Source organism: Nicotiana tabacum, chromosome 9 (genome assembly GCF_000715075.1).
Source record: "Nicotiana tabacum cultivar K326 chromosome 9, ASM71507v2, whole genome shotgun sequence".
In the NCBI taxonomy this organism is placed as follows: domain Eukaryota; kingdom Viridiplantae; phylum Streptophyta; class Magnoliopsida; order Solanales; family Solanaceae; genus Nicotiana; species Nicotiana tabacum.
The window spans coordinates 110,855,024-110,882,265 of NC_134088.1; the positions used below are offsets into that span (position 1 = coordinate 110,855,024).

A 27,242-nucleotide genomic window follows, 5' to 3' on the forward strand; every position below is an offset into this window, starting at 1 on the left:
GTCTTATCTTTATATAACGTTTATCACAAATTATCTGATTCACTTAGGGAATGTAATATAATTTTACATAGCCATAAATTCAAACTTTAGTAAGTTCAACATATTAAACACTATGATAAAAATAAGTGAATTAAAAATGATAAGGAATATAATCAATGATACTTTTGGTCTAGCAAATACTCACGTACTAATATACTAGATGTAAACTTATCAAAACATATTATTTAGATATAGTACTATATATCATGAACTATCATTTCATTAACCATAAATTAATTCAAAGTATAATGAGATATATTCTACTCCAAAAAATAATAAAGCTTAATCATTGTTACTAGCATATTCTGTATTTACACAAAATATGTCCCAATAGACTAGCTAGATATAAACCTTGATGATATTACTTTATTTAAGTATTAGTTAATGCATATTGCATCTAGTAGTAGATTAAATAAATAATTTTTAAATTATTGGTTGTATGAAAAATCGTAAAGACTATTGTAATTAACACATAGCATTTCGTGCAAATAAAAAGCCGTGGAAACCAAATGACACTTGCATATGACTAGTAATTTTGAACGGAACTCTTTTAGGAAGGAGATAATACTTTTTAGAAATAGATATCTCAATTAGTAAGAGTATCGTGCTGATAACGTGTTATGAAATAAAAATAATTTAGTAAAATATGAATAAGAAATAGAGATAGAGAGAAGGAAGAGATTTTTTTCTTCAATTGTGTGTATTTTCTATCTATTACAAGACCTTTATATACGCATAAAAAGTGAAAAAAAAAATATATCATTGAATATGTTATTAAACTTTTGGGACGAAAATTATAACCCTAATTTTATTTTTCTTATAACAAGTTCAATGTTTTTAGGCCACCTAACTTGAGGGACTGTTGAAAAGTAAGAAGTGATTTGAGAATAGAATTAACGAACGAGGGTAATATAGTCTATTTACATATGGATAGTGGAGATCAGTAAGGATGTGTTTGTAGTTGAAGAATATACAGAATTTTGTCATTTCCTCTTCACTTCTCTCTTCAATTTCATGCTCAAATTATGGTTCTCCCCACTCTCAAATCACTGTTTCACCATTGAAGTACCATATACTCTATCCAAAATGACCAAACATCAGTTTATATTTTCTGTTTTGTTCCTAGCTCTTATCCAAACCCCAATTGCTAGTTGCATAGCCATTTACTGGGGTCAAAACGGAAACGAAGCAACCTTAAACGAAACCTGTACCTCCGGCAGATATTCCTATGTCATCTTAGCGTTTCTTAATAAATTCGGAAATGGCCAAACTCCAGAAATCAATCTCGCCAGTCACTGCAACCCTGCCGTCAACGGCTGTACCGCCGTCGGTCCAGAACTCAAGTTTTGCCAAAATCTAGGCGTCAAAGTAATGTTATCCATTGGTGGTGGAGCTGGAAATTACTCTTTAGCTTCAAGAGAAGACGCCAAAATTTTTGCACGTTATTTATGGAACACATTTTTGGGCGGAAATTCCTCTTCTAGGCCTTTAGGTAATGCTGTTCTTGACGGAATTGATTTTGATATTGCGCGTGGATCATCTCTTTACTATGAAGATCTAGCTAAATACTTGAAAGATTATGGTAGGATTGGAAAAAAAGTGTACTTAACAGCAGCTCCACAATGTCCATATCCCGATAGTTTGCTTGGTACTGCTTTAAATACAGGTCTTTTTGACAATGTTTGGGTCCAATTTTACAATAATCCTCCGTGTCAGTACACTCCTAATAATACTGGTAATATTGAAAATTCTTGGATCCGGTGGACGTCTTCGGTGAATGCTACAAGGATATTTTTGGGTCTTCCGGCAGCACGTGATGCTGCCGAAAGTGGGTTTATTCCGGCGGATGTGTTGATCGGCGAAATTTTTCCGGTGATCAAGAAATCGCGCAAGTATGGTGGTGTTATGTTGTGGTCAAAATTTTGGGATGAGAAGACTGGATATAGTGCCTCCATTCAGGAAAGTATGTGATAATTGTTTGTGGGAAATTTATAAATAATTAAAGCCAAAAGACTGCGATTAGCATGTGTTGATGAAAATTATTTGGATTTTTCTACCTTGCTGAAATATGAATGTCTGTTTTCTTATACTTACTACCACTTTTTACTCACTACTAAGTAAAAATGGGTGAAAATCAATTACACCCTTCAACTTTGCTATAAACATCAAATTCCACCCTTAACTTTAAACAATAGTCATTCCCCATCTTATCCTATGCAATATCAATTTTGCCCTTGACATTTTTAATTCTCCATCTATATAATACCTTTTTATAATATATAGAATAATATTTATTTTTTAACCTAGACATTTTACCTAAAATTTAAATAATTTTCTATCTTAGTATAGATTTTTAATTTAGTTCATTAACGTTATAAGTAAAATAATCTTTTTATAATTTTATTATAAAATATAATGCTATTTTTTACGATTATACATACATACATACATATGTATGTATGTGTGTACGCGTACGCAGACCTTATCCTAACCTGGGGTAGAGAAGCTGTTTCCGATAGACCCTTGGTTCCATCTCTCCAAGAACTCCCCACCTTGCTCTTGGGGTGACTCGAACTCACAACCTCTTGGTTGGAAGTGGAGGGTGCTTGCCACTAGAGCAACCCACTCTTGTCAAATGTCATCCCTTGATAGATGTAATTGCTCTATCATCTATATAAATAAATGAGTTTTGATCGTTATTAATGAAATAATTTTTAAATTATAATTTAGAATGCATTTACGAAATAAATAGATAATCTTTTAGAATTTTGTTATAAAATTTATCTTTATTTTATTTTATTAATGCCAATCAAAACTCACTTATAAAATTTTACTCAATTTTATTGTCACTTTATAAATATATATTAGATCTTCAATTGCTATAAATTAAATTAAAATATTTTTATTCTGCTCATTTATTTCACTATAGCATATAACTTAATTACTATTTCTCACTCTTCTTTTTTCGTCTCAAAAATAGTCTCTCTGATTAAATCTGAACTCTACGAGGTAAACTAATATAAAGCACTGTGAAGGTATGCAAGGACACGTTGATGAACTAATCTTTAAGAAAACGTCTCTCGAATCTTCTCCTAACTTGGTTTAGTTTTATTATATAAATTTTAAAAAATAAAAGAAACGTATCCTGATTTTAAAAAGTAAAGAAAAAAAAAGACAAAGGTTGATGTCGAAGGGTAAAATATGTATTTAAAAAAGTTAATGGTATAAAAGGGGGGAAATGACTATTGTTTAATGTTGAGGGGGGGTTTAATTTTTAAAGCAAAGTTGAGGGGTATAAATATTTTTTACCAAGTAAAAATTAATCAAAGGGTTGTCCGGTGCACAAAGTATCCCGCATTCACATAGGGTCCGAGAAAAGCCGCAGCCTAAGGAAGTGTGATATAGGAAACCTATTAATGCAAGTATCAGTGACTGATTCCACGGCTCGAATATGTGACACAGAGACAACTTGACTGTTGCTCCAAGAAAACCAATCAAATATACTACTATAAATTAGTAAGACTACAAAAAACAATGTTCTAGTGGAAATTGTGGTCATTTTCCTTTTTTTTTTTTTGTAAGTTTGTTCACTTATTTTTCAGTGTCACGCGATCGTTGACCTCTGTTATTACTCGTTGTATTATTTGCTTTCATTGTCTTATTACTTTGTTGTTGCTATTGTTTCTCTATTTCTTCATTTTTACTGTTTTTGAGCCGGGGGTCTTTCGGAAACAACCTCTCTACCTTCATAAGGTAGGGGTAAAGTCTGCGTATACACTACCCTTCCCAGATCCCACTTGTGGGATTTCACTTGGTTTTTTTGTTGTTTTTGTTGACACGATCCTTGACCTGCTAAATTGGAGGTGATTCAATTTAGCAAAAAAGTGGAAGCAAAATGGAGATGTCCGGGATTTGGATGGAAATCTGGAAATAATAGTACTGGAAATATACTCCTGCAGTTGCCATTTTTGCCTAAGGAAAATTCGAACGAATTCCTTGCACTTATACTTGCATGTCTAGCATGTTATTAGCGCCAGTAGATTGTGCTCTAACTAGAAATTGTGCAATGTCTTTTCCTAGATTCGGAGCCAACAAGAAATGGGAGCGCTACAAATGTACCAAGCACAATCTCAATTCCTCCGGCTTTATCACCAGCACCATCTCCCAATTCAACGCCAAGATTATCTGATTCATCTCAAAGAACTTGTACGTATAGTATACAAATTTTGTTTTTGCATTTTGTTAACTGAATAGTACCTCCTGCATTTCTACTAGCTTCTGTTAGTTTTTCCTTTGAGATTGCTCTATCGAGGTCTCATAGCTAGCCGTCTTTTTAGTTTTTAATCTGAACTAAGGTCATAAAGAGGAGGTAGTAGATTCCACTACTTATATGTTTTCTTTTTCTCTTTTTGTAGATATGAGAAAAGAGGGGTTAATCACCATTGTATGTATCCTATTTACTCCTTAAAATTTTCTAGTGAAGTATTGTTTATGATTGAAGGTGAAAACATTTTTTTTTATTGTTCCTCGATATGGTCCGTTTAATAGAGTATCATAATTTTAGGTGTGTATTAATCTTTTAGTATCATCGTTACATCTAGTCCTTGTATCAAGTGTATAATGGTCCTTTAGATAATCTGTATAAAAATGTTGAATGTAATATGCATCTCACAGTTCCAAAATTTAAGTGGGCAGGATAGATGCATATATATATATATATATAATATGTCCCAAAATATGCTTTATATTTTGACTCATTTTGTTGATGCAGCAATAAAATGGTGGATATGGCTTATGGTTGCAATTGGTTTGACAATATTCATAGGATTTAGCTCCCTATGCTACCTTCTGCACAGGAAAGGTGAGAACTTGAAGAATTTAGCTATAAAGCTTGACACAACAATAAACTTTAATACTTGGCTTCAATATCTCGGGTTCAAGCCGTGGAAACAGCCTCTTGCAGAAATGCAGGGTAAGGCTGCGTACAATAGCGGGAGCTTGGTGCACCGGGCTGTCCTTTACTTGGCTTCAATATCTCACAACTTTCTCTTTCACTATCAGGTAAAGCAAAAGCAACAGCTTTGCTATTGTTTAATCAAACAACAAATAGAGCGAAAAGGAGAAAGATGGACAAGAAGATGAGTGAAGAAGTGCAATTATACAGCTTCGAGAGCCTGGCAATTGCCACGAACAATTTTTCACTAGGAAATAAGCTTGGTGAGGGTGGCTTCGGACCAGTTTACAAGGTAAAACATTGAATGAATATGATTCTTGTTAGAAATAAACTGAAACCGGTTGTTATATTCAGGGAAAGTTGCCTGATGGTCAAGAAGTAGCTATAAAAAGGCTTTCAACAAGTTCTGGACAGGGTCTGCTGGAGTTCAAGAATGAAATTCTATTGATTGCAAAACTTCAACACACTAAACTTGTTAGGCTTTTAGGCTACTGTACTCAAGGCGAAGAAAGGATTTTAGTATATGAATACATGCATAACAAAAGCCTAGACTTCTTCCTTTTTGGTAAATATCATACTTTTCTTCTTCAACAATTAGAATATGTACTTGCAAGCAACTTGCAATGTATTTGTCCACAAGCTGCTTCATTTTAATCTTCTTATGATATGAACAGATACTAACAAAAAGGAGCAAATAAATTGGGGCACTCGATTCAGAATCATCGAAGGGGTTGCTCAAGGTCTACTCTATCTGCATAAATATTCAAGGTTGACAGTTGTTCATAGAGATTTAAAAGCGAGCAACATATTACTTGACAGTGACATGAATCCAAAGATATCGGACTTTGGCATGGCGAGGATTTTTGGACAGCAAGAATCTGAAGCAAATACGAAAAGAATTGTTGGAACACAGTAAGTGAAAAACCATAGTTTCAACCAAATTGAACTTATAGTCATATACAAGTTTATATTTACTCAAAAGTCTAAATACACTTTCAAACACAACTTCAGTGGCTATATGTCTCCAGAGTATGCCTTAAGAGGCATTGTTTCAACAAAGACAGATGTATTCAGCTTTGGAGTTTTACTCTTAGAAATTGTTAGTGGGAAGAAAAACAACAGCTGCTATGATTCTGAGCACCCACTAAACCTCATAGGACTGGTATGTCTCTAGACTTATTTATGAACTTATCTCATGAAACAGAGAAACATGATACCATGCATTTGTATGTTTCAGGCATGGGAATTATGGAGAGAAGAGAGAGCTTTGGAGCTAATAGATGCAACACTAATTGAGTCATGCTCGCGCGACGAAGTAATGAGATGCATTCACGTGGGACTCTTGTGTGTGCAAGACTATGCAAAAGATAGGCCTTCAATGTCAACTGTGGTTTCCATGCTTACTAATGGGTCGAGGAAACCACCACCACCACCAGAGCGACCCGGATTTTTCATAGAAAGGGGGGATCAACAAGCACAGAGGTCTGAAGAAGCAGAAAGATATTCGATAAATGGATTATCAATTTCAGAGTTGAAAGGAAGATAAGTCTACCAATGCAGTAAAATTGGAAAATACAAAAGGATTGATAGAAAGGTAACTTGTTAACATTCTTTTTTCTCATGAAATCAAGTGTGTGCATTTTTCAACTTCAATGACCATAGAAGAGCTGAACCTTGTGTTCAAATCTTCATTCATACGTGCAACCTTATTTGCTGGACTGATTTCGAGTCACATTTCTTGATTATATTTCATTATTATATCATTAAACTAGAGGTATCGCCAGATATGGCAACATTTATGCAAAGAATTATTTTTATTTCTACCATCCATCCTTGCTTGGATGTCCTTTCATACATTTTTTGGGAATTATCTACTATTACATCTGAATAAATACAAGTTCCTCGTTCTAAGGAAAAAGACATTCAATATATAGTATACGAAAATCTGGGAATCAGGCGGAATTCCAGTTTTATGACTCCTAAAACGCCAAAAAAGAAGAACGGTCGTGACGAGACGATGGCTATTATTCTTTAGGTTGTTTTTTACCACTCTTTTAATTGGCATAGTTTTTAGCATTCATAACAACCGTAAGTCGGGTCAAATACATAAGGTGCCCCTAATCTTGTCAGTGTTTTTACTTTGGCACTTTAACTTTGGACTTGTTCCTATTGAACACTTGAACTCTTCCAAAGTGTATATATTAGACATATTTTTTGCTGACATGGTAAAGTGTGTATTTTGCACTTGTCTTTGAGCCCGTTCAGTAGCTTACGACCTGTGCTCCATATAACTTAATTATATTTGCTTATTACTGTTAGTTTATCGAAAGAATGGTGCAAGTTCTTTTTCTTTTGGGAGAATCTGAATATACAAGAAAGATGAGTTCTCTCTAGGGATTATTTTGGGTCATAGCTTCCATTAATGTGATTGAGACTTTGTTTTGAAATGAATTTACAAACTTTTGAAAGGGTTAGAGAAAAAACAATTCTATTTCATGAGAGGACTCACTACAAAAAAAAAACCAATTACCAACAAAAATAATTGTTGGTAAATTGATCAAATTGGTTGGCAATTTGAGTTACTAACAGATTACCAACGAATATTGATCCGTTGCTAAAAGGCTCGATGGTAAAATTACCAACTAAAAATCAGTTAGTAAACACCAAATAAATTTGTTGGTAATTTTTGAATCTTGAGTCCAAGATTTTCGTTGGTAAATTTACTAACCAAAATTCGGTTGGAAGTCCGTTAGTAACTTTACTAACAGATAGAAAATGAATTAGTAAAATTGGTTTTTCATTATTTAAATTGTGTTTGTAACTGGTTGGTAAATATAGTAACAAAGAAAAATTCCGTTAGTATTCCGTTAGCAACTATACTAATGGATACCAGCTTGGTTGGTAAATCCGATAGTATATTTTTAAAAATACATTGGCAATCGGTTGGTAATTTTAGCTATGGAAAAGTTATGTTTAGTAAATTGTTGGTAATTTACAAACAAATTTCAAATTCGTTAGCAAATATGGTTATTTATTTTTAAAAATTACGTTAGTAATTTGTTAGTAATTCGTCATAAAATTTACTAACAAATTGTAAATGTGTTACCAACTATTACAAGTTAAATGGGTATATTAAATTTTTTATTTTTAATAATTGTATTAATATTAATTTAAAGCTTTAAAAGATCTAAAAAAATACTTAAACTAAACAAAGAGCATACTAGAACTTTATAAATAATAATAACATCTATCATGAAGTAGAATATCATTAAACTAGAGGTATCGCCCGATATGGCAACATTTATGCAAAGAATTATTTTTATTTCTACCATCCAGCCTTGCTTGGATGTTCTTTCATACATGTTTTTGGGAATTATCTACTATTATATCTGAATAAATACAAGTTCCTCATTCTAAGGAAAAAGACATTCAATATATAGCATACGAAAATCTGGGAATCAAGGGGAATTCCAGTTTTATGACTCCTAAAACATCAAAAAATGAGGAACGGTCATAACGAGACGATGACTATTATTCCGTAGATTGTTTTTGACCACTCTTTTAGTTGGCATAGTTTTTAGCATTCATAACAACTGTAAGTCGGGTCAAATACATAAGGTGCCCCTAATGTGATTGAGTCTAGGGATTATTTTGGGTCATAGCTTCCATTAATGTGATTGAGACTTTGTTTTGAAATGAATTTACAAACTTTTGAAAGGGTTAGAGAAAAAATAATTCTATTTCATGAGAGGACTTAGGCCCAGTGGAGAGCCCATTTGTATGTTTCATTGATTTGTCTTGCTACATGTTTCTTGATACTTACTTTGTGGAGGATGAATGAGATTAATTTTAGGTTTATTTTCGAGTAACGATACTGCAAAAGTTAACTTGTAATTTCATTTTCTCAGTTTTTACTGAGCGTACAGTTGTCAAATTATATTACATGATTTTTTGCATATATAGTTTACGAACAATATTGTTTTGTGTTTGCTCCAACACTAGTTACTAACTTGTTGACAGAAAGAAGATGCAAAATTTGTTGGGGAAAATCTGAATATACAAGAAAGAACTCGGGACAAATGGAAAACGCATGAGAGGACTCAGCCCAAGAAAAAGACATTCGTATGTTTCATTAGCAAAACATTGCAGAAATACGATACTTCGTTGGTGGTCTTTTAACTTGTGACCCTTGCTTGTCCCGTGAGCAAAAGTCAAGGTCAAAAGTTAAAAGTGTTTTCCATAGGGTGAGTGAGAGACAACACTTGTTAAACTTGAATTTCTGCGGACAAACGTTCAAGACCATCACGTTTAGTGTTTACATTTTATTTTGATTTAATTTTGTTAAAAAACAAATTTGGAGATAAGTTGTACGTTTGAACTAGTCCTTGAATTTATTTTGAGTTCATATGTTTCTTTGTGCGACAATTTACTTCATTTTGAGATCATATGTTTCTTTGTGCGACAATTTACCATTAGAGAAGTATTTTCTTTCCAAAATTCAGTGTGGTTTGATTCTGGAAACCAAAATAGTTTTTTGGGCAAAGTTCACTTTTAGCCCGCGGCTGAAACTATTTATATTCGGTATATATATATATATATATATATATATATATATATATATATATATATATATATATATATATATATATACACACACACACACACACACACACACACACACACACACACACACACAACAACAACAACAATAACAACCCAGTAAAATCCCACTAATGGGGTCTAGGGAGGGTAGTGTGTACGCAGACCTTACCCCTACCCCGAAGGAGTAGAGAGGCTATTTTCGAAAGACCCTCGGCCTAAAAAAAAAAAAAGACAAAAGGACAAAAATGAGACCATATTAGTATCACAACAACAATCATAGGAAAAATAGGAACACCATGAAATCCAGAAGAAAGATGCAAAGCAAAGGGAGACAATATTAGTATCACCACAACAATCATAAGAAAAATAGGAACACCATGAAATCTAGAAGAAAGATGTAAAGCAAAAGTGATAGCTAGTAAATAGGACCTGCACTGAAAAGCGAAATAGTAAGACACAACATTGCCACTAGCTATATTAGATAAAAAACCCTACATGGCTAGTCCCACAATGATACGAAGTAAGACACGACTCAACTACCTCCTAACCTACAACCCTAATACTCGACATCCACATCTTCCTATCAAGTGTCATGTCCTCGAAAATATGGAACCTCGCCATATCCTGCCTGATCACCTCTCCCCAATACTTCTTAGGCCGCCCTCTACCTCTTCTCGTGCCCTTCACAACCAGCCGCTCACACCTCCCTACCGGAGCATCTGGGCTTCTCCTTTGAACATGTTCGAACCATCTAAGCCTCGCTTCCCGCATCTTGTCATCAATGGGAGCCACGTGCACCTTCTCCCGAATATCATCATTCCTAATCTTATCTATCCTAGTGTGCCCGCACATCCACCGCAACATCCTCATTTTTGCTACTTTCATCTTCTAGATATGTGAGTTCTTAACGGGCCAACACTCAACCCCATATATCATGGCCGGTCTAACCACCGCTTTATAGAACTTACCTTTGAGTATCGGTGGCACTTTTTTGTTACACTGGACTCCAGATGCTAACCTCTACTTCATTCATCCTACCCCAATACGGTGTGTGACATCCTCATCGATCTCCCCTCTCCTCTGGATAACCGAACCAAGGTACTTGAAGTTGCCTCTACTCGGGATGACCTACGAATCAAGCCTCACATCCACGCCCACTTCCCCTGGCTCAGCGCTGAACTTACACTCCAGGTATTCCGTCTTCGTCCTTCTCAGCTTGAAACCCTTAGACTCAAGAGCCTGTCTCCAAACCTCTAGCCTCTCGTTAACACCGGCTCGCGACTCATAAATCAGAACTATGTCATCGGCGAATAGCATGCACCATGGCATATCCCCTTGAATATGGTGTGTTAACGCGTCCATCACTAGGGCGAATAAGAACGGACTGAGTGCAGAACCTTGGTGTAACTCCATTACAACCGGAAAATACTCAGAGTCCCCTCCTACTATCCTAACCCGAGTCTTAGCCCCATCATACATGTCCTTAATCGCCATAATGTAGGAAACCGACACACCTTTTGCCTCCAGGCATCTCCAGAAAACTTCTCTAGGAACTTTGTCATACGCTTTCTCTAGGTTAATAAACATCATGTGCAGATCCTTCTTCCTCTGTCTGTACAGTTCCACCAACCTTCTAACAAGGTGTATAGCTTCTGTAGTCGAACGACCCGGCATAAACCCGAACTGGTTATCAGATACAGACACTGTCATTCTCACCCTCGCTTCAACCACCCTCTCCCACACTTTCATGGTATGACTCAGTAATTTGATACCCCTATAATTGTTACAACTCTGGATATCATCTTTGTTCTTATACAATGGAACTACCGTACTCCACCTCTACTCATTCGCCATCCTCTCCGCCTTAAAAATAACATTAAACAACCTAGTCAACCACTCCAAACTTGCTCTCCCCACACACTTCCAAAATTTCACCGGAATCTCGTCTGGCCCGGTCGCTCTGCCCCTACTCATCTTGTGCATAGCTCCCACGACCTCTTCAATCTCGATACGTCTGTAGTACCCAAAGTCACGGTGACTCTCGAAATGCTCCAATTCGCCTAGCACAATATCTCGATCCCCTTCTTCATTGAGAAGTTTATGAAAGTAAGTCTGCCATCTCCTCTTAATTTGGGCATCTTCCATCAATACTCTACCATCTTCGTCCTTGATTCATCTCACTTGGTCTAAATCCCGAGCCTTCCTCTCTCTCAACTTGGCCAACCGGAATAACTTTTTCTCCCCACCTCTTTTCCCCAATTCCTCGTACATACGACCATAAGCCGCAGTCTTAGCCTCTGTGACCGCCAGCTTAGCCTCCTTCCTAGCTGTCTTATACCTCTCCATGCACGCTCGCCTCTCCTCATCACCTATGCTCCTCACTAACTTCAGGTACGCCGCCTTCTTTGCTTCCACTTTACCTTGGACCACTTCATTCCACCACCAGTCTCCTTTGTGCCTACCAGAGATGCCAGTCGAGACCCCTAATACCTCTCTCGCAGCCTCCCTAATACATTATATATATATATATATATATATATATATATATATATATATATATATATATATATATATATCCAAATCGAACATACCTGCTATGCTAATAACAAGTATTTTCATGATAGGAAGAGCAGTAGCAATATTATATAAGTTTGTGGTTTTAGCAATAATGAATTTGCAAACTGATGATGATGGTAATTAAGTTTGCCCTTTAAATTGACATACGTAGGGGGTGTACAAATCGAATATGAAAATCGCACCAAATCGAAAAGTCAAACCAAACCGATTAAAAAATACGACTAGGATTGGTTTGATTTGATTTGGTATTGAGTAAAAAACCTGAACCAAACTGAAGTATAAATATATAATTTTTGTATATACTTTTAAGATTTTATATAGAATTTTCTTTAAAAAAATGTCTAAAAATATTTGGGATTCTCTTGTGGGATATAATATTTAATAGTATATGAAGTGCTCCATATTTATTAACCTTAAATAATGGGTTGTATGATCACTTTCTCGTCAAGTGTTACTGAAATGCGTCAATCTCTTTGTTCTTTCATATTCATATCATATGTTAAGATCTATTAAATTCTTATATCTTTTTCGAATGTGAAGTGATTATTATTATTTAGGTATGATATTGATTTTTATGTTTAATTACTAAATTCGGTTAACCTTGAAAATATACATCAACAAAATATTATTGTCAGACGACTAAAAAAATAACTATTATGTGTTACTAAGAAAATTCTCCCATAAAAATATTTTAAAGATAATATATTTGTCAATTTTTTATATTTTTACTAAACATATATTTACTGATAAAAAATTTAACAAAGTAAGATTAAAATAATATTTAAGTAACAAAAAATTCGAAAACTCGGCAAAACCCAACCAATCCAAACCGATATAGTTGATTTGATTTGATTTTGATAAAAATTAAACTAATCCGGTCCATGTGCACCCCTGCCCCTAGACATACGCATTCTATATATGAGAGAGACATGAAAGTTAATTTTTGTATTACAAAAAAGAACCAATAAACCTAAATTTCCTTTTTCTCGAGAAAGTCAAGTCAAGTAAACATAAAGGGGAAACAGAAAGTCAGTCGAGGAAACGCAGCAAGCCATTAGCCTATGAAACTACGGCAGTGCATAATTTGGTAAATACCGAATTATCGTATCAAAATTGAAAATTTTGGTATTTGAAATTCGATATTTTGGTATTCGGTATGGTATTTGATTTAAGTTTTAAAAAATATTGGTATTAGGTATAGTATTTAGTATTTTAAAATGAAATACCGAAATGTCGATACCGTATCGAAATATATATTATATTACACAATACACATATTATTAATTATAACATAAATATAAAAATATAAAATTTTACTTTTCTTTGTTCTCTAAATTCATCAATTAACTCTAAGCAAGTAACAACACATTTCTAATGATCAAATATATTCTTTTATGTACAAATTTCTCTCTTTTGGGTTGATATTTGCTAGTTTTGGATAAAATTTTTGTCAACAAATCTTTTTAGTTTTGTACTTTTGAGTACTTTAATTTATAATGTTACAATCTATGACTCCATGCACCGGTTAGTATTCAAACCGAATAAACCGAAGTTACCAAACCGAATAAACCGAAACTGAAAGGAGAAAAACTGAACCATACCGAATTTAATTAGGTACGGTATTGGTATTTCATTTTAAGAAACCGAATACCGAAAATACCGAACCGAAATATCTAAATACCATACCGTACCGACCGACGAACACCCCTAAGTGAAACTATTTATGGCCGTTTGGCCGTAAAAAAGATTCTTTTTTTTTCTAAAACAATTTCAATTTTTTTGTGTTTGGCCATGGAATTCTTGATTTTCACTTGAAATTGAAAATGAATTTCGAAATATTTTGAAAACTTAAAAAATTACAAAAAGCGAATTTTCAAATTTTTCACCATATCACTCATAAAAATTCAAAACAACTCAAAATTATTATATTTATGTCCAAACATAACTCTAATTTTCGAATATCATTTTCCCCTCCTTCCCTTTTTTAAGAAATTTTACAATTCTGACGTATAAACGCCTACTTAGTCAGTCAACTTTCTGTTGACGTCAGAAGTCAGAAGTCTAGTTGTGCATCCACTTTCCACGCAAGTTCTTCATTTGAATAGTTAAGAATCCACGTCCTTCATTCGTTTGCTTATTGCCTATATAAATTCGCTCATTTTGCTCAGACTTCTTCACCCCACAGCGTTTCTTACTCATTAACCTTCACATTTTTACAAACATAGCCACCAATATGATCATCAAGCTCATCTTTGTTTCTCTTTTGCACTTTCACAATTTTCATCTCTTCTTCGTCTGCCATTTCCTCATGCAACAGCCCTTGTCAAACCTTGAACGATTGTGACGGCCAACTTATATGCATAAGTGGAAAATGCAACGATGATCCTAATGTTGGTACAAATATTTGTAAGAACTCTCCTTCTCCTGATCCCAACAATTGCCAGCCATCTGGTCAAGTCAATTGCCACGGTACACATCCTATATACCGATGTTCGCCTCCGGTCACCGGCTCCACCTCCGCCCAACTTACCCTTAACGATTTCAGTGAAGGCGGAGATGGTGGCGGACCATCAAAATGTGATGGTCAATATTATGAAAGAATAGTGGCATTGTCTACTGGTTGGTACGCTAGAGGTTCAAGATGTGGAAACAAGATTCATATTAGGGCCAATTATATAATGGGAAGAGTGTAACGGCTAAAGTTGTGGATGAATGTGACTCAACTACTGGTTGTGATGCCGAACATGATTTTCAGAGACCGTGTAAATATAATATAGTTGATGCTTCAGTTGCTGTGTGGAGAGACTTGGGGTTAGATACAGATACGGGTGTAGTTCCTATTACTTGATCCATGGCTTAGGGTATAGTAGAATTAAGTACTTGAATAATCTTGTCATCTTACATGTAACAAGATGTACATTAGAGTGATGATTCCTTATGAATTAGCTATGATATAATATATTCCTAATTATGTGTAATTCCAAGAAACGGTTGGTGATCAAGCAAAGCAATATCCTAGTTTATTATTAATTCTATGAACGAGCTAGCATTAACAGTGAGCGACAAATCAGAATAATCTAAAAATTAAAGCAAATATGGTTGTAACTCGATCAAATCCTGCATAAACATGTGCAGATCAGGATCTTTAAGCTGAACGAAAAGTTTGTCAAGTAATTCTTTTTTTTTATTGATGAAGATATTTTATTTTCTCTAGACGCCACTTGTGAGATTATACTGAGTTTTTTGTTGTTGTTGTTAGTCCCTATGGACTATATGGAGACATACTAAAGTCATGAATTCTACTTATTAGGTTTAACATATTTAAAAACCCTAAATAACAGTGATAAATAATGTTTTGCTCTGAGACCATGTCTTTTCTTTTCACATACTGTAATATTTTTTCTTTAACAAAAAGGTATATTACCAGGAGGTTGGGTACAGAAAATAAAGGCTTGAACAAGAATTGAAATTTGAAAATGACAAGGCGAACTGAATGTAGTCTAACTTGCGATGACTAGAGAAAGAATCATGTACTATGAATTTCAGAGTCAACAATCAACAGGACAGTAAATCAAAGCTCCATTAGTACTACGAGTATCTTTCAAACACGTGTTAAAGTGCATAGATATCTGTAAGACTTCAGATAGAAGTTGCTATCTAAGTAGTCTTCCTTTGTCACATACAAATGAGAGAGAGAGAGAGAGAGAGAAAACAAAGGAAATAGCGATACTAGAATCTCTACTTTAGGAGGAGACGCCCTTGTTACATCAGAAGCTCTTTTCTTCTTTTTCTTATTTTTTGTGCTTATTTATGAAAAATCATTCTAAGTTCAGTGGTTATAAGGCAGACTCTTACGTGAAGCCTTACCTCCAAAATATTAGTTCCAGATTCTCGGACGCACTTTTGTTAGATGTCTGATAAAATTAATGGTTTTTATATACGGTCGAAATCGGGCATACCCGATTTCGTTGGCAGGGGAGTTGCCTCGAGGGTAACCTCATAATAGATCGGGCACGAGCTCGAAGATAGAACATTAAGTCTGGAGATCGAAGTGTTCATTGAGATCGAGGCCAGCAACAATCGAGATCAAGCATGACTGACGTCGAGTAAGGAGTAAAACGGAATGGCGAGATATCAGTAACCGGTCGAAGATCACGGCGGAAATCCCGAAACAGATCAAATTAAAGCGGTTATTAGTGCCAATCATATGATCTACTTCCATTATTAGAGTTGTACATTATTTAGGATTCCTCTATTATATAAACTGGGATCCCATTCACATGTAGAAAAAAAACAATCATTATTCACTGATAAGAATATACATATACGTTATTTTCTTTGTTTTACTTATTGTTCATCGCCGTTTGTTCCATCCTCTATTGTTCTTATTAACTAACCTCGAGACTATCTCGAATCGAGGTCGAGGTATTATTTGCAGACCGGTTTGATTTATTTTATAGTCCAATTTATCCATTTAATTCGTTGTTTATCAATTCGTACTGGGTTAAATCACATATCCTTAAAATCATAATATAAGTTTAATTGTTACTCAATTTTTAGGGTAAACAGTTTGGCGTCCACCGTGGGGATAAGGATAATAGTGATTGTTCAGTACTGATTCAAGTAAAACACACTATTTTACGCTTGTTCTTGTCAAGTATCTTTGCTTTCAGGTTAAAACATGCCAAACTCACAAAACGCTTCCACACAGTGACAATGGCCTCGGATTCCACGGTGAAAACGAAAATGTGATTGCTCCAGGAGTCGAGGTGCCACAGGCTAATCTCGGGGGAGCACCGGTTGCCAACCTAGTCGATGTCAGTTCGCACGTTGCTCTAAATGTGGGCCTAGGCGCAGATCTCGATGGGAGTGTACGCAGAGAAGGGCGATCTAGTGACCAAGGAACACAGGGCAGAGGAGACGAATGAGTCAGTCTCCAAGTGATATACGAGATGCTTCAGGCTCAGCAAGCCGTTATTTCTCAGTTACAAAAATCAACATAGAGCTCCGAATAGGTTCGAGCCGGAAATTACTCTCCATACCGAGCCAGTACCGAAAAGGTCGAATGGTAACAAATCGGGGACTGATCCTGCGGTAATGAAAATGCTCGAGGAGCTCACCAAAAGAATTGAATCAGGGGAGAAGAGAATCAAAGCCAACGATAAAAAAATGGAGACATACAACTCTCGAGTTGATCAGATACCGGGGGCACCGCCAATCTTGAAAGGGATAGATTCGAAGAAGTTTGTACAAAAGTCGTTTCCTCCAAGTGCGACTCCGAAGCCTATTCCAAAGAAGTTTCGTATGCCATACATACCCAAATATAATGGGACCACCGATCCCAACGAGCATGTTACTTCATATACATGCGCCATCAAGGGTAACGATTTAGAAGAAGATGAAATCGAATCTGTGCTGTTGAAAACATTCGGAGAGACCCTTTCGAATGGAGCAATGATTTGGTATCACAACATGCCACCAAACTCCATCGACTCATTTGCCATGTTAGCAGATTCTTTCGTAAAGGCACACGCCGGGGCCATAAAAGTCGCAACAAGGAAATCAGACCTTTTCAAGGTAAGACAAAGGGATAATGAAATACTAAGGGAGTTCGTGTCCCGATTTCAAATGGAACGCATGGAGTTGCCACCGGTCACAGATGATTGGGCCGTTCAAGCTTTCACCCAAGGGTTGAACGAGCGGAGTTCGATAGCATCACGTCAGTTGAAACAAAATTTGATCGAGTAACCAGCTGTAACTTGGGCAGATGTGCACAATCGATATCAATCGAAGATCAGGGTTGAGGACGACCAATTAGAAGCCCCTTCCGGTTCAGTACATCCAAATAGGTTGGCAGTTAAAAACCAGAGGTACGTCGACAGGGAGCCAAGATCGAACAGATATCGATATCAACCATATACCGCAGATCGAAGGAATAATGGTTCAGGACGCAATCCCGCTCGGAACGATCGAAGAAGTGATCGAGGACAGAATTCTCGGGGACTTATGAGCAAAAGTAGTTTTGACAAGTATGCCGATCCTACAGAGGCACCTCGGTTATCGGAATATAACTTTAGCATCGATGCATCGGGCATTGTATCGGCAATCGTAAGGATCAAAGATACTAGGTGGCCCAGACCCATACAAACCGATCCTTCCCAAAGAAACCCAAATTTGATGTGCAAGTATCATGGCATACATGGTCATAAGACCGAGGATTGCAGGCAATTAAGGGAGGAGGTAGCCTGTCTATTCAATGAGGGCTACCTTCGAGAGTTCCTCAGCGATCGAGCCAAGAATCATTTTGGAGAAAGGAATACTAACAGGAAAAATGAATAGGAGGAACCCCAACATGCCATTCATATGATCGTCGGTAGGGTCGACATTCCGCAGGGACCCATATTCAAACGCACTAAGGTATCAATCACTAGGGAAAAACGAACCCGAGATTATGTGCCCGAAGGCACTTTATCATTCAACGACGAAGAAGTAGACGGCATTTCTTAGCCCTACAACGATGCTCTCGTAATTTCTATCTTATTAAATAAAGTTCAAGTTAAGCGTGTTTTAGTGGATCTAGGTAGCTTGGCGAATATCATCCGATCGAGGGTCGTGGAGCAGCTCGGCCTACAAAATCAAATCGTGCCCGCAGCTCGGGTCTTAAACGGCTTCAATATGGCCAATGAAATAACTAAATGGGAGATTATTCTACCGGTGAACGTGGCTGGAACCATTCAAGATACCAAGTTCCATGTAATCAAGGGCGACATGAGGTACAATGCCCTACTCGGATGGCCTTGGATCCACAATATGAGGGCAGTCCCTTCGACTCTCCACCAAATAATAAAATTCCCAACGTCGGACGGTGTAAAAATAGTATACGGGAAGCAGCATACTGCAAAGGAAATATTTGCGGTCGATGAGGTAACGCCGACATCGACACTATCAACCTCGGAAAGGTCGAGCATCAAAGGTAAATAGGAAGTCAAATAGCAATCACAGACACCAGCCTCGACCGAATCAGGGAAGCAGGAGATAGAAGAAGAAGAGTAGGATTTTCTGACCCCTCGAACTTTTATTGTTCCCAAAGATTCTGTTGCCACCAAATCAACGGTCGAAGAGCTGGAACAGGTTATATTGATCGAGTACCTGCCCGAGCGAAAGGTATACCTGGGAACAGGATTAACCCCCGAACTCAGAAAAAAGCTTATTCAATTTCTTATTGATAACATAGATTGTTTTGCTTGGTCCCATTTAGACATGACATGGATCCCACCAGAGATAATGACGTATTGGCTAAGCCTGGACCCTAGGTTCAAACCGATGAAGCAAAAGAGAAGACCCCAGTCCGAGGTAAAACACGCATTCATAAAGGATGATGTAACTAAACTTCTCAAAATAGGGTCCATTCGGGAGGTGAAATATCCCGAATGGTTAGCTAATGTAGTTGTAGTCCCTAAAAAAGGGAGCAAACTTAGAATATGTTTAGATTATAAGGATTTAAACAAGGGGTGCCCCAAAGATTCTTTTCCACTGCCTAACATCGATCACATGATCGATGCCACGGCCGGCCACGAGATCCTTACTTTTCTCGATGCCTATTCCGGGTACAATCAAATCCAAATGAACTCGGAGGACCGAGAAAAGACTTCACTTATCACCAAGTATGGAACATATTGTTATAATGTAATGCCCTTCGGGCTAAAAAATGCAGGAGCTACTTACTAACGCCTAGTAAATAAAATGTTGGTAGAATAAATAGGTAAATCAATGAAAGTTTATATTGATGACATGCTAGTTAAGTCCCTGCGCGCAGAGGAACATTTGGCTCATTTGCAGGAAACACTCGAGATTTTAAGGAAATACAACATGAAGCTCAACCCCGATAAAATCAAGGCCATCGAAGATATCACCATCGTGGACAGTGTAAAAGTCGTGCAGAAGCTAACTGGACGGATAGCTGCCTTAGGCCGATTCATTTCGAGGTCGTCGGATCGAAGCCACATATTTTTCTCTCTACACAAAAAGAAGAACAATTTCGCCTGGACCCCGGAATGCCAACAGGCATTAGAGGAATTAAAGTGATACCTATCGAGCCCACCACTGCTTCACACTCCAAAGGCAGATGAGAAACTTTACCTGTACTTGGCAGTTTCGAAAATCGTGGTAAGTGGTATCCTAGTTCGAGAAGAGCAAGGTACGCAATTTTTCGTTTATTATGTAAGTCGAACCTTAGGAGAAGAAGAAACTAGGTATCCACACTTTGAAAAATTGGCACTTGCACTGATAAGCGCCTCTAGAAAGTTAAGACCATACTTTCAATGTTACCCCATATGCGTATTAACCACCCACTTCGTAATATTTTGCACAAGCCCGAACTATCGGGCTGATTGGCCAAATAGGCCCTCAAACTCAGCGGGTACGATATCGAATATCAACCCCGGATGGCCATTAAGTCTCAAATTTTAGCGGACTTTGTGGCCAATTTCACTCCAAACTTCGTACCCGAAGTTGAAAAGGAACTCTTGTTAAAATCAGGTACATCATCGGGTGTATGGACCCTCTTCACAGATGATGCTTCGAATGTGAAGGGGTCCGGGCTAGGCATCGTTTTAAAGCCGCCCACGGGTAGCACTATTAGGCAATCTATCAAAACTTCTAGGTTGACTAACAATGAGGCTGAGTACGAGGCCATGATTGCAGGTCTCGAGCTAGCTAAAAGCTTGGGAGCAGAAGTCAGTGAAGCCAAGTGTGACTCTTTACTGGTGGTGAACCAAGTAAACAAAACTTTTGAAGTTTGAGAGGATAGGATGCAAAGGTATTTTGACAAACTGCAGGTAACTTTGCACCATTTCAAGAAATGGACTTTACAGCATATACCTCGAGAACAAAACAGTGAGGCCGATGTACTTGTAAATTTGGGATCATCGGTCGAGGAAAATGAGATCAGCTCGGGGACAGTCGTTCAATTCTCGAGATCCGTGATCGAGGAAGGTCATGTCAAGATAAACTCTACAAGCTTAACCTGGTATTGGAGGAATAAATATATTGAATACTTGAAGAACAGAAAACTCCTATCGGACCCTAAAGAGTCGAGGGCCCTGCAAACCAAAGCTGCTCGATTCACATTGGCTGAAGATGGAACATTATACAGAAGGACATTCGATGGACCATTGGCAGTATGCTTAGGACCAGGATACACCTATTATGTTCTACGAGAGGTCCATGAAGGCACTTGTGGGAACAACTCTGGCGCCGAATCACTGATTCACAAAATCATTAGAGCAGGATACTACTAGGATAGCATGGAAAAAGACACTAAGGAGTTTGTTCGAAAATGTGATAAATGTCAAAGGTTTGCACCGATAATCCATCAGCCCGGAGAACAACTTCATTCAGTCCTATCCTCATGGTTATTCATGAAATGGAGAATAGATATCATCAGCCCTCTACCATCGGCCCCAGGTAAAGTTAAGATCATTTTATTTATGACTGACTATTTCTCTAAATGGGTTGAAGCACATGCGTTCGAGAAAGAGAGAGAGAAAGAGGTTATAGACTTCATCTGGGATCACATCGTATGTTGATTTGGGATACCCGCCGAAATAGTGTGTGATAATGGAAAATAATTTATTGGCAGCAAAGTGACGAAATTCCTCGAAGACCACAAAATAAAAAGGATATTATCAACGCCGTATCACCATAGTGGGAACGGACAAGCCGAATCGACGAACAAGACTATCATTCAAAACCTAAAGAAAAGGTTGAACGACGCTAAGGGGAAATGGAGAGAAATTCTACCCGAAGTCCTTTGGGCATATCGAACAACATCAAAGTCCAGTACGGGGGCAACCCCGTTCTCCTTAGTATATGGCTCCGAAGCCTTGATTCCAGTCGAAGTCGGGGAACCCAGTGCCAAGTTTCGACATACAACAAAAGAGTTAAATCACGAGGCTATGAATACTAGCCTCGAATTATTGGATGAAAAATGAGAAGCCGCACTCGTTCGAATGGCTGCACAAAAGCAACGAATCGAAAGATACTACAATAGGAGAACCAACCTTCGCCACTTCAGAGTCGGGTACTTAGTCCTGAGGAAAGCCACCATCAACACTCGAGATCCTAATGAAGGGAAGCTCGGCCCAAATTGGGAGGGACCCTTCCAAGTCCTCGACATCGCCGAAAAGGGATCTTATAAGCTCGGCACGATGGACGACGTACAACTGCCAAATAATTGGAACATATCGCTTCTCAAATGGTATTATTGCTAAGGTATGACTTTATCCCCTTTTTCATTTATATATTCGACACTAACTCACTGCAGGTGTTCGATCGAAGACATCGAGACCTCTGGTTTTAAAGCACGCATTGCACTCTTTTTTTCTTAGATCGGATTTTGTCCCAAGTGGGTTTTTCCGGCGAGGTTTTTAACGAGGAAACAATTATGTGCTACCTAAGGACAATTCAATAGTATCCAAAGCTTCTTTACAATCAACCTCGAATACTGGGGGCATCACCCTTGGATGTTAGACTTTCGAGGAAAATACTTCGTGTCAAAGGGTCTCGATAGAGAAACTTTGTAATGGGACAAACGGTCGAATGAACCGTATCCGTATAGATTAGTCGAGCCCCGATGGCAAAGCATGTACGCATGTATAAATTATACAAAGAAGCATTCTTTCTATATCAAACATTTGGTGTCTCAAAGAAAATTTTCTACTATACAAGCTCCATACTTATGATTTTGTGAGAAATGACTCAAGGGCCAAGTGCAAATATACCTCGTACACTCGGAGATTGCCGTCAATGATCGACATATTCGATTAATCTAAACTCAAATTCATAAGATCTCAAAGAGGCACCCCTTGATCTATAAGCCAAGGCCATCATTCTCAGGGACTAACACTTCGAACAAGTTCGAACTGTTATTGGGAAATAAACCCAAGAGGCATACCCAAAGGCTACAGCCAAACTAAGGCGGCTCGAAGACGTCCAAATCCCGCAATAAAAAGAGGCCTTCGAATTCTTTGAAAAATCGGTTAAAAAGGCTACCCTCGGCAAGTAATCAAAAGGGCTTCGATAAAATCAGCCCTTGAAAAACCTTAAGAGGTATCAAATTATCTTAACACAAACGTGCTAAGGCACAAAAAGCAAAGGGGTTTCAATCAATATCGAACCCTAAAAAACCCAATGGGTAAAGAATACGTGTTAAGTCATAAAGAAATATTTTACTAAGTCTTCTAAACCGAAAAAGGGAAAAAATAGCCATCTTTTAGAGGCCATATCGGCCCAATCTAAAGAGCTTAAGCGCCGATACACTTAGAGTTCGAGATTTTGTTCTCACTCAGTTCGGACCTAAGGGTTCCACTATTCCGAGATCAAATAAAACTGACTTGAATATATCCTGAGGATTCATCATTATTTGATATAAAACCTTAAGGAGTCTGTTACTGTCAGTTCGAAACTTACTCGAACTCGGCTATAAAAACAGTACAATTACGGTTTCGATCAAGCCATCAGAAATCAAAATCCCGAACATATTATTGAGCTTAGGGACTCGCCCTCGCTTAACTAAAAACCCTAAGGGTTTGTTCTACTCTGAGTTCGAGCTATTGGTCACTCGATTATAGAGGCTACAACAACCCGATTGCAACAAAGTTTTCACAAGGCAAAACAAAATTTATCATAAATCAGAAATCGGAAACGAAACGGAAAGAAAAGGAATCTTTCATATATGCAAAGTATTTACAAAGACCACACATGGTCTTACACAAAAAACAAAAGGAGAAAAAAATCCTAAGTGCCTAGTCTGCCTCGGGAGCCGCATCTTCGAGAGCTTCATCTTCATCTCCTCTGCTCTCAGATCCACTCGCAGAGTCTTCATCATCGAAAAGCAAAGCTCCGGCCTCATCCTCCAAAACCTTTGTACTCTCGATATCAGACGTGAGGTCAAAGCCACGAGCATGTACCTCCTCAAAAGTCTCTCTTCGAGACTGGCGCCTAGCATGCTCGGCAATACGGGATAATTTAACCTCAGCAGCGTCAGAAATTTCCTTTGCCCGAGTATTAGCAGCTTCAGCGTCGGCTCGGTAGGAGGCCACGAGCGCCTCTGCCTCGGATGTGGCCCTTGCAAGCTCAACGGCCAACCGAGTCTAGAGCTCTTCAGCCTTCTGGGCTCGGGCCAAGTTCTCCTCCTTCACACTTTGGAGTTGATGCTCAACCGAAGACAGTTGGGCCCAAACCGCATCTTTTTTCGAGGCGAGACGATCCATGTTCTGCTTCCACCCCAAAGTCTCTACCTCTTTCATCTTGGCCTCCTCATGAAGCTGCTCAACCAATTCGACCTTCTGCTGAACCTGCAGGATCAAAGTGTTAGTCGCCAATATCAAGTTAATACATAACAAGCTCCCAAACATTTACATTACTCGTTTAATGAGCTCGGTCTGATCTTGATGAGCTCTTGTCAGCTCGGCTCGAATATTCATGATCTCCTCTTCTTTTTGCACATAGAAAAGTTTGAGGGCGTCTCTCTCCTCCGTAAGCTTTTTGAGAGCAGCATCACATCGGGCCATCTCAGCTCGGTATTTGGAGGACGTTTCTCGATGGAGCGTCCTAGTCTGTACAGAAAGGAAGAAAATCAGACTTAGAGAAATAAGAACAAACGCAAGCATGGTAACATGGTCTAAAACTCACTTGGTTCAGAAGTCGCTGAGCCTCATCAAAAATGAGTGATGCGTCCAGGTCGGGAACATCATCGACACCCGCGAAGTAGCCGCGAAATATATCATCCCCTTCGGGGGCCGTCCCTACATCGGGGTTCCCCATGGACCGGGCATCCCGAAACTGCCCCTCAGAGAACGTGGGGTCGGGCGGCGAATCATTAATGTTAATTCTTAATTATGTGAATAATTAGTTAATTATTGGATTAGTGAGGGATTAATGAATTAATTAAGGAATTAAGTGGATGATTTTTGGATAAACCTTATAACTATTTACGTGGCAGCCCATCACTATAATTAATGACTCATGAATTATGTTGCAAAATGACAAAGTTAGGTGAATTTTGGGTGGCTTAGTCATTATGCAAATGGGGCCCACAAATCTTAATTTTAAAGGACTTTCATATGTCTTTAAGTGAGGCACTTACGGATGGAAAATCTAAAACAAGATTCATTTGACTCTTTTACAAAGTGAGATAAAGTAACGTGAGTTTGCTTCAGCAAGCTCATACAAGAACATGTATATACATGTAACGTGAGAATTTTAGCATCCTCAAAAAATTCATTTAGTAAGGGAGTTATACAGAAAGGCAAAGCCAAGAACGAAGGTAAGGGAATTTGGAAATTCATACGAGACTCCATATTATAATATCAATGGGATTTTGCGATTCTAAGGGAGTACGATGCAATCTTTCTCAAGAATATCATATGGAATTCTCCCTACTCCAGGTATGTTAATGTTATCCCTTCTTTCTTTTTGGCATGATCCAAATGATACAAACGAAAAGAGCAAAATACACAACTTTCATAAATGACTCTATTCATAGAAATACTAGGGGTGTCTATATTCTTGATTCCCTATGTGTATTATTATTATTATATCCTTTGTTCATGGGTCTCAGAAAAATACGTATTTGATAAAGTTTGTCCGAAAGGCAGATTGATTTTATGATATTCGAGAAGTCTTATTAACGTATTTATTATGCATTTCATGCATTTATACATGTACATTGATCCATGACCAGAAGGCGTTATTTACACGTATATTATATGTATATGGGATATGGGAAAAAGTTATGGTGTTATATATGCACCACCACCTGATCAGCTGGTATACGTTGATGATTTGCCCACAGTGGCTGAGATGATATGATGGGATGCCCTCAGAGGCTTGATGATATTATGAACCCATATACCTAAACATGGTATGATATTTATACGCATATGCATGACATTGTAAATATTAATGATTCATAGAGTTATTCAGGCATACATGTCGAGTCTTTTACTCCATATTTTTCTCATATCTATTGTTTTCTAATTTTCATTCCTTACATACTTGGTACATTATTTGTGCTGACGTCCCTTTTGCCTGGGGATGCTGCGTTTCATGCCCGCAGGTCCCGATAGACAGATCGAGAGCCCTCCAAGTAGGCTATCAGCTCAGCGGAAGATGTTGGTGTGCTCCATTTGCTCAGGAGTTACTTGTTTGGTCAGTATGATTTAGACGTGTATTGTTTGGTATGGTGAGACTCTGTCCCGACCTTTATAAAAATTATGTATTCTTAGAGGCTTGTAGACAGATGTCATGTACGTAAAAGATTGTACGGCCTGTCGGCCTATGTTCAGTGTACGAGTGATTATTTTGATCTTATAGGCCCGTATGTCTTAAGTATAAGTTGGTACTTCATGTTGTATTCTACTTATCTCACGGTAGCCTCTCCGGCTCAGTTATCTATGATAGTATGATACGAAATGATATGTTATGTTTGTACTCAATTGAGTAAGGTATCGGGTTCCCGTCATGGCCCATCGGTTTGGGTCGTGACAAAAGTGGTATCAGAGCAGTTCTGTCCTAGGGAGTCTACAAGCCGTGTCTAGTAGAGTCTTGTTTATGGGTGTGTTGTGCACCACACTTATAAGCAAGAGGCTACATGGAATTTAGGATTGTCACTCTTTCTTCTTATTCTAGATCGTGTGGTAGATCTTAGTTGTAAGAACTCAATTCCCTAAACTCTTATCTTATTCATAATACGACGTAACCTTCATCAAGAAAGGCGGTTGTGGAAGAGTTGAGTCAGAGGAACTCGATTTTATATCATGCTTATGCTGAGTAAATGTAACATCTCAAACAGATCATGTGTGTACTAAGACGTGTGAGCTTCTGGAAAAGGAGCCTAAGGTATGAATATCTATCCACCCATATGGTAAAAAGTAACGAGAAATTCATAAGGTAGATACAAGCTTCAACAAGTAAAAGGAGCAAGGTGAGAAGGGTACGAGGTACCCAGTTAATGAAGATTATCGGTATTTACAATTCAAGCAGAAAAATATAAGCATTTTGAGTTACC

At 37.7% G+C, this 27,242-nt stretch overlaps 1 protein-coding gene and 1 pseudogene across 1 annotated transcript; both read left to right on the forward strand.

The window, feature by feature from the left end:
• Window positions 1–989: 989 nt before the first annotated feature.
• On the forward strand, window positions 990–6,587 carry LOC107811854 (cysteine-rich receptor-like protein kinase 7). The gene is made up of 8 exons (XM_016636846.2): window positions 990–2,002; window positions 4,120–4,245; window positions 4,811–4,900; window positions 5,101–5,285; window positions 5,348–5,558; window positions 5,668–5,905; window positions 6,005–6,155; window positions 6,231–6,587. Exons 1-8 carry the CDS (start codon window positions 1,054–1,056, stop codon window positions 6,537–6,539), a joined length of 2,259 nt encoding a protein of 752 aa, XP_016492332.2. The 5' UTR covers window positions 990–1,053; the 3' UTR covers window positions 6,540–6,587.
• A 7,822-nt stretch (window positions 6,588–14,409) lies between these two features.
• On the forward strand, window positions 14,410–15,202 carry LOC107797745 (kiwellin-like; annotated as a pseudogene).
• Window positions 15,203–27,242: the final 12,040 nt, after the last annotated feature.

What these genes read in the sequence shown, in the direction of transcription:
- LOC107811854 (XM_016636846.2), top strand. Translation starts at nt 1,054, where the DNA reads ATGCTCAAATTATGGTTCTCCCCACTCTCAAATCACTGTTTCACCATT. An exon ending in GCTTCGGACCAGTTTACAAG is followed by an intron (nt 5,286 to 5,347) that starts GTAAAACATTGA and finishes TGTTATATTCAG; the next exon opens with GGAAAGTTGCCTGATGGTCA. An exon ending in CCTAGACTTCTTCCTTTTTG is followed by an intron (nt 5,559 to 5,667) that starts GTAAATATCATA and finishes TGATATGAACAG; the next exon opens with ATACTAACAAAAAGGAGCAA.